Raw genomic sequence first — 9111 nt, forward strand, 5'->3', positions numbered from 1 at the left:
AATAACCAAAGCCCTCCTCCGCTTACTAGTACGGATTCCCGCTTAAATAGTACTGCGTGTAGTGTGATAGAATCGGGCAGTAGTGTAACGGGTTACTGCATTGCAGTAGCCATTGGGGTAAGGATGGTCGCCTTGATTCTCTTGAATATTATGTTTTTAATCCCACAACCAAGCAACTGGCATTCATCCCACCAGTCCCTGGAGGCCGGGTAGGCTACAGACGGATGGCTCTAGTGTTTCATCAAACAAACTGTGTTCACTACAAAGTAGTTTGTATTCTTGTTTTAGAGGCTCGTGTGGTTCTGTATCAGGTTCAAATCTACTCGTTTGAAACAAGGAAATGGAATATTTCTATCGAATCATTCTCTGCGCATAAACTTGTTTTCCGTGACCCGGTTTACTGGAACAAGGCTGTTCATTGGGCTCCCTTTAATGACAAACAATTGTACTTTAAGATAGATGCTGAAAAGTTGCAAACATTGCCCTTTCCGAAGGGATTGATGTCTTCCGAAGTTACGCCAACGTATTTTGGGGAATCTGGAGGTCATCTGCATTTAATATTACACACAGAGAAATCTTCTGTGCTGAATCCGGAAGAAAATAGTTTGTGTCTGAATGTTTATGAGATGTTGAGGGATCATAAGGGGTGGTTTGTCAAGTATCAAGTAGAGCTTGATGAGTTTCCGGGTGCTTATGATGTTCGACTTTGAAAGTCGCTTTCATTCCAAAATCATTGATTTGGTTAGAGGTCAAGAAGAAGAAGAAGATACATTCATGGTGCTGAAAGTTAGCAAAACGATTATCAAATACAATCTTGTTGACAAGAGTTTTAACCAGATATTTACTCTCCCCGGCAACTTCCATGAAGATACGCCATGTTTTCATCGTTACATCGAAACCTTAACTTCTTTATGAAAGGCAATTAGGTTTGTTTATGTTTTTCATTATTTCAGTGTTTGAGTGTGTGATTTAAAAATATTTGTCTAAGACTTATGCAATTTACGTGTGTTTGTGCATCTAATTGTCTAAACATAACCAAACGCTATAATATCTGAACAACTTAGATATTATATATAGTACAATCAAAATTGCACTTGCTGCAAGCACTTCTTTGTTAAATAGGGCTTAACTGTTTCCAATTATAAGATGAAATATCCAAAAATGTAACTTGTAATTTAGATTCACTAGAAAGGTTAGTACAGATCCTGTTAGGTCCCGTTTTGTATTATTTAGTCTTTTGTATTGGTTGGATTATCTGTTTGAGGCCGACTGGTCACTTTGTATGTACTGGGCCATGGTCCATTGTAAAGAAGCCCATTGGGCATTCATGTGTTCTACTTCTCATGCATGTTTTCCTATAAATAGGAAGCATGCCATGAGAAGTAAAGTTGTTGATTGAACATTAATAGAAAACCTTTTGGCAAAAATTCCATCTCTCTACCATTATTTTCTCTCTCAGCCCCCTCTCTCTCACTCACTTTTCTTTAACCGAAAATAAACTCAAGATCCGAGACCTCTTGATTTCTTAGTGTGATTTCCGCTAGCACTAAGTTAGGTTGATCCAAAGACGTTGTTAGATCCTATCAGAGCTTCGGCTCACTAGTTGAGGGTTTTTGGATCACAACCTTGGGTTTTTGATCTTGAGAAGAAGAAAACAAGTGGTCAAGTGTTCTTGACAAGAAAAACTTCAAAAACACCAAAAACAAGAAAAAAAAATTACAAAAAGAATTAGGCAAAATCTTCATAAAAATGTCTTAGAAAGTGTTCTTGGTAAAAATATCAAGTCTAGATCTAAGAAGTTTTGGGTCAAAAGGTGTTAAAGCTTGGGTTAAGGGTTCAAAAAGTTGGTCAAAATTGATAAGGAACAATTTCACTTCTCATGGCATAAAAGTTTGTGCAACAACCTTTGACCTAGTACGGATAAGGTTAGGTGATATCTGATCCCGAGGATGATTTCTTTCAAAAAGTTAAAAAAACTGTTTCTCTTCGCTTAAGGGAATTTCGCTTTGCACGAGACTCTTTCGCTTCGCTTGAAGCTGTTTTGTGTGAAAAAGTTGACTGTTTTGAAGATTAAGCTTTGTTGAAGGCTTGTTGGAAAACCAAGTAGGAACCCCTCTAAAGCCTCCAAAATATATGACGTTAGACGATAACTTTGCAGATTTCAAATGGAGATTTATGAATTATATCTCCTTGACGGAGACTGATTTGTTGAGATGCTTTGAACAAGGTCATCATGTTCCCGTGACTCGCACTGATGTTGGGGAACAACTTAAGGCTCCAGAAAACTATGATCAATTAGATAGGGACCTGTTAGCACAAGATAAGAAGGCCTATCTCATATTGACTGTTTGTCTTTCAAACAAAATCTCTGAAACTCTTCATGAACACACAAGTGCAAAGGGTTTGTGGGAAGCACTTGTCGAAAAGGTTGAGGGAAATGCCGAAATCAGGGAAAACAAAAAGGCCCTATTAAAAGAAGAGTTCAATATGTTTAATCATTGTCAAGGTGAAGCTGTTTTGGAGTTGGTAAAGAGATTTGAGAAGTTGATGGTAAGAATTAGGGCTGCAAGTGTCAACATTGCAAATGCTGAGGTCAACCACAAGTTAATGAACTCTTTGCCATACAACTGGAGTACCAATACTGTCACGATTAAGAGAACTACCAATCTAAACATGATGATAAACACTGACTTGATATCCACTATTAAGTCATTTGAAACGGATAAGCAGATGAGAATGAACAATCATCTCAGTTCACTGAATCAAGCTAGAGTGAGTTCTGCTTCCTAGATGCCAACTGTTTTTATAAGCATAGCTCAACCGAATGTGTATCCCGTGACCACTCCCAAGTACTCCTCATGTGTTCCTTCACAACCAACAGCATTCATCTCAACAACAAATCAATCAGATTCTTCCAATACAAGCTCGTTCCAAAAGGCGGTCGACAGTGCAGTTGCCCAAGCCCTAAAAGCTCAAGGGATTTCATCATCTTCAAAACCTCAACCAAGCAAGCTTTCAAGTTTCTGTGAAGCAATACCTATGCTAAATGACTCCAACATCGCAATAGTTCACGCTTTTCTTTCAAGCCATGAAGAGTTGATGAAAGGAAATCTATTGCCACCACAGTTTAAAGCTGGAGACTTGAGGGATATCAATCAGAAAGATCTTGAAAAGATGGATATCAAATACCAGATGGCAATGGCAGTACAAAAGGCTACTAACTTCATGAAAACATACGGGAAGGATAGCTTTAATGATTCAGGAAAATGATCGGGTTTGATAAGTCAAAGCTGCATTGCTACAACTGTGGTGAGATGGGTCACTTTTCCCAAGAATGCACGAATCATTCAAAACCTGCAAATGATATTTGCAAATGATATTCGTGTGACTGAGGTGACAGAGGAGGAGAACAGCAAGGCTGCAGGAAAAAGGCATAAGATGCAGAAACCAAGCAGCTCATCACAAAGAATTGGAAGTCATCCACACAAGGGCAACTCAAGCTCAAACTCAAAAGCCCTTGTCTCCCAATCAGAGGTCCAAGTTGGTGTGGATTGGGATGATCAATTCCAAGAGCTGTAGAATCCACTTAACATGGTTGGTATGGCTCTCACAGACAATGAAGCTTCCTCATCTGCTGCTACAAGTTCTGATGCGTCACCATCAGACGAGGTAAAAAGAAATCTTTGCACTGAAGCTTGCGTAAATAAAGTTACATATTATAGATATATTCAGGACGAAGTTTTGAAAGAAAATGCAAAACTTCGTCAACTAAATGAAGAATATGTAAAGGCTGACAAGATATATGTTGTAAAGATTAAAACACATCATGATGATGTTGCAAATCTTAAACTTAAAATCTTTCAATGAGAGCACAATGTCATCTATTACAAAGACATTGTAAAATAATTAAAATATGAAATTGAAAAGTTGAAACTTGATCTTCCGATAAACAAGAAAAAGAAAAACAAGTTGAAAGATTTGAGGCATAATCTGAACAATTAGATGATCTTATCAAAGCTCAGAGAAGTACTAAAGTTAAAACGGGACTAGGATGTGATTACTCAGCGGTGCCTCCACCAATGAATGATAATTACACTTGCCTGCCCCACTTTAGCTATAATACTTCTCCTGATAAAGAGATGGCATATGGTATTGGTAAAATACCAAAACCAGTGAAATTCGTTTCAGCCGCCTCTCTATCAACAGCTCAAATTTCGTCATCTGATAATACTAATGTCAACATGTAGCAGGTGATGTAAGTGGTGGGAAGGCTAACTAGGATTGTAAATCAAAGGGAGAGTTAGAACCACGTTTTGAATCCTGTGTGGGTCTAACAAAAACAATTAACAATCCTGTTTGTAACAAAGTGTGTGAATCATTGATAGGAAGTTTAATGTCTAGATCAAATAGTGTATTTTGTGAATCATCAAGTGATGAAAGTTGTATAAACGTTTGCAATGAAAGTGAATGTTCCTCTTCTCATTCAGAATGTGAAACTGTATTTGATGAACTGTCAAAGTCAAGGTTAATGAACAGACTAGTCAAAGCTGCTCATCTACTGATAATAAAATTGAGAACTTAATAAAAGAAAAAGTTAGCTTTGAAAATGAAAAACCGAGCACTTCATGTAAATATGTGCCACCCAAGAAAACTTTATTTTCTCAAAATACAAATTATAACAATAGTTCTCAATATTATGATCAGTTTGATAGTACCTTTTATTACTCTCGACAGAAACCTAGGCAATCAAATTATTTTGCAACTCATCATTCAAATGCTTACAATTATCAATCAGATAGAGGTCACCAACATGTTAACTAAACATCATCACCTCATGCCACATATCTCAGCGAGCAAGATGTCTATAAATGCAACCAAAGAAAATGTTGTTTCATTTGTGGAAATCCGTCTCATCTTGCAAGAATTGCAAGAACTGGCACAAACAACAAAGAGACTTCAACAGTAAGTTTGGTCAGACATTTCCTGGGTATAATGCTCAAACCAAGAAAATGTCTCACCAAACTTACACTTCAGCCATTGAGACAAATTTAAGATCCAAAAGAACCGAAAAACCCAAGAAACCATTTTGGCAAACCCAAAGAGAAAGAAAGCGGTTAGCTAAGGGTTCTGAAGCTGAAAAGCCCAAGAGCCCTTCAAAGGTTTTCTCAAAAGCTAATCAAGAAGATTTTGTGGTCAAGCCTAAACCAAAACGAAGGCAATCCAGAAAACCTTTCAAAAACCGAGGAAATCATAATTCAAGTTCCTCGAGGGATTGTTCTTCAGATTCTGATTCACCAAAGGATTATATTTTCAATAAAACATAAAATTAAACTTGGTGATTTTGTGTTTAACCTTCCCGAGACAACAGTGTCTCGGGAGACCCTCCACTGACTGGTTCTTCGTGTGTAGGGTCTGTCTGGATGGCCTGTCAACAGCATTTGGTACTTGGACAGTGGCTGCACCCAACACATAACAGGAGACGAATCGTTGTTGTTCGACATCAAACCATTCAACGGTGGTCACGTTTCCTTTGCCGGTGATATCGGAGGAGAGATAACGAAACAAGGGAAGGTCTCGAATGGCACATTGACATTTGATGAAGTCAATCTGGTGGAACAGCTCAACCACAACCTGCTAAGCGTCTCTTAGATCTGTGATAAGAAATTTTCAACCCTATTTACTGAAAAGGAATGTCTCATTCTGAAACCAGGTTTTAAAGTCCCTGAGGAATGGATTATGATGCGTACTCCGAGGCACAACGATGCCTACATTCTGGACATGAGAAGCAATTATTCCATGCGATCTGCTTCTTGCTTAATGTCCAAGGCCTCGGAGAACGACTCATCCTTATGGCATCGACGGTTGAGTCACGTCAACTTTAAGAACTTGAACAAGTTGGTTAAAGGTGACCAGTGAGGGGTTTGTCAGTAAAATCTTTTCACTGTGCTGAAAAATGTTTATCTTGCTCTAAATGAAAACAGCACAAACTCCCTAATAGTCCAAAGCTTGTCAATTCCATCAATTCCACTCTTCAGTTGTTACACATGGATCTTTTTGGTCCAATTCAACCAATGGCAATGGGTCGAAAAGCCTATTGTCTGGTTATTACTGATGAATTTTCGCGTTTCAGTTGGACATTTTTGTTAGGGCACAAGGACGAGACGTCACATTTTCTGCTCAGGTTTATTGTGTTGGTTGAGAATCAAACTGATAAGAAGGTGAAATGTATCAGAAGTGACAACGGCACAGAATTCTGCAACAAGGTGGTGAATGAATTCTGTCAAAACAAGGGAATTGTTCATCAACTCAGCGCACCTTACACTCCCGAACAAAATGGGGTGGCTGAGAGAAGAAACCGTACTTTGGTGGAAGCCGCTAGAACAATGCTCTCATATTCAAAACTACCATTGATTTTCTCGGGAGAAGCCATCAACGCTGCCTGCTTTACCCAAAATCGTGTGCTGCTAAACAAAAAACTGAACAAGACTCCATATGAAGTCTTCTATGGATCGAAGCCAAGGGTAAATTTCTTCAGAACGTTTGGATGTCCCTGTACCATTCTCCAAACAAATGTTGGAACAACTTCCAAGTTTGCTGAAAAGGCGAATGAGTGCTACTTTGTTGGTTATTCTGTTGATAAAAGTGCTTATCATGTGTATAACAAGAAATCAAGAGTAATCTTGTAATCCTTCAACATCGATTGGCAAGAGTTAAACCCTACTGATGCACACAATGGTCCGGATTGGATGTTTGATAATGAAGGATTGTTCAAGCAGTTTCGTGGAATGTATATGACACCCGCTGCACCAATGGTTTCACCTGTTGCTTCTCCGCTTGTTCAACCAGATGATGATCAGTCTATCCTGATGCATTTTGTTTTGAAAGATCTTGGACATGTTGACATAGCTGCTGCTGCACCCGTACTGAATGTATAACCAATGGCTAACTACCAAGTCCGGATTGGTGATGAGCAGCCCTCTGCCGACACCACTGAAATGCAAGCTGTTGAAGACATGACTGATTCAGACAACAACCAAAATGTTCAAGTCGATCAAGCAGATCTGCCTCCTGCAGAACCAAGTGTGGTGGAATCTGTCCCCACACCTCTCTCAGAAGAAGACAATCAAGGTCCTGCAATGGAGGCTGATGCATCATGTGGACAGGTGGAACCCAGTCCGAATGAAACTTCTGATAACACCAACACAACTTCTGTTCCAACTGTTGCTGTTCCATTCTATGACAACCTATGGGAAGGTCCCATTACTGCAGAACATTTGGTTGAACCACAAGAAGATGGAACTAATCAACAACCAAGTGTTTCTGTCCCTGCGACCACTGTCATGCATCCCATAGAGAGCCTGTCCATCCAACTTGAGGCCACACCAGTAGAGCATGTCGACCAAATTCCACAGCTGTCAGTTCATCGTCGACATCCGACTGAGAACATTATTGGAGATCCATCCGCTGGCATCCAAACACGCAGCACTTCCGGTAACATTAACAGATGTCTTTTTGCTTGTTTTATCTCTCAGGTGGAACCCAAGGACTACAAAGTAGCACTAAAAGACAACTCCTGGGTAGAGGCCATGCAAGAAGAGCTGTTATAGTTTCAGAAGCTGAATGTTTGGAGGCTAGTAAAGAAACCAGAAAATAAAAGGCCGATCGGAACGAAATGGGTGCTCCGAAATAAAAAGGATGACAAGGGGATGATCATCAGAAACAAAGCCCGGCTTGTTGTACAAGGTTTTTGGCAACGTGAAGGTCTTGATTACGATAAAGTCTATGCACCGGTGGCCAGACTAGAAGCAATTCGCATATTTCTGGCATACGCCTCATACATGAACTTCAAAGTATATCAAATGGACATGAAGACTGCTTTCTTATACGGGAAAGTAAAAGAAGAGATCTATGTCAGTCAACCGCCAGGTTTTGAGGATCCAATTCATCCTGATCACGTTTACCGCCTTGATAAAGCACTATATGGTCTTCACCAAGCACTTTGTGCTTGGTACGCCACACTGGCTGATCTTTTGGTGAAAAATGGTTACAAGAGAGGAATCATCGATCAAACTCTCTTTGTCAAGAAGGTCAACAGTGATTTGATTCTGGTTCAAGTTTATGTCGACGACATCATCTTCGGGTCCACGAATGAGGATCTGTGCAAGGAGTTCTCTGAGGTTATGCAACAGCGATTTGAGATGAGTTCCTTAGGGGAGATGACCTTCTTCTTGGGCTTACAAGTTGAGCAAAAGAATGACGGGACTTTGATTCACCAAGAAAAGTACGTTCAAGACATTGTTCAGAAATTTGGTTTCAAAGACTCATCATCATTCATGACACCAATCGCAACGCGACCTGTTCTAGCTCTTGATCCGTCAGGAAAACCAGTCGATCAACACCTTTACAGGTCAATGATTGGTTCCCTGATGTATCTCACTACAAGCAGACCAGACATCATATTTCTTGTTTGTCAGTGTGCCAGATATCAGTCAGACCCGAGAGAATCCCACATGACGGCTGTCAAGCGTATTTTCAGATACTTGAAGGGTAGACCGCGTTTAGGTCTTTGGTATCCAAAGGAATCTCCCCTGGAATTTCATGCTTACACTGACAGTGATTATGGGGGATGCAACTTGGACAGAAAGTCTACATCTGGTGGATGTCAATTCCTGGGAGATCGGTTGATCTCATGGCAGTGCAAGAAACAAGTCACTGTGTCCACCTCCATAGCAGAAGCCGAGTACATTGCTGCATCCAGCTGCTACTCTCAAGTGATATGGATCCAGCATCAGCTGCTGGATTACGGTTTGAATTTCTATGGATCAACGATCAAATGTGATAATGAGGCGGCTGTTGCTATTGTCAAAAACCCGGTCCAGCACTCAAAGACTAAGCACATTGACATCTGGATACATTTTATTCGTGATTGTTATGATCGCAAGCTTGTCGACATAAAACGGGTCCATACTGATTTTAACTTTACAGATCTCTTTACAAAAGCTTTCAGTCGTGCCCGATTTTTGTTTCTCGTTGAGTCATTGGGCATGATTTCCTTTCAGTAAATTTTATCGCTTATCTTTTATTTTAAAATTGTAAATATTTTTAAAATAT

The 9111-nt window shown here is 39.8% G+C and overlaps 1 protein-coding gene across 1 annotated transcript; it reads left to right on the forward strand.

Moving 5' to 3' along the window:
- The first annotated feature begins 224 nt into the window (after positions 1-224).
- On the forward strand, positions 225-710 carry LOC143562901 (F-box protein At5g07610-like). The gene has a single exon (XM_077050580.1). It carries the CDS (start codon positions 225-227, stop codon positions 708-710), a length of 486 nt encoding a protein of 161 aa, XP_076906695.1.
- Positions 711-9111: the final 8401 nt, after the last annotated feature.

This window comes from Bidens hawaiensis, unplaced genomic scaffold, assembly GCF_021521415.1.
Source record: "Bidens hawaiensis isolate Kalapana, Puna unplaced genomic scaffold, B.hawaiensis_p1.1 tig00021181_1, whole genome shotgun sequence".
NCBI lineage: Eukaryota > Viridiplantae > Streptophyta > Magnoliopsida > Asterales > Asteraceae > Bidens > Bidens hawaiensis.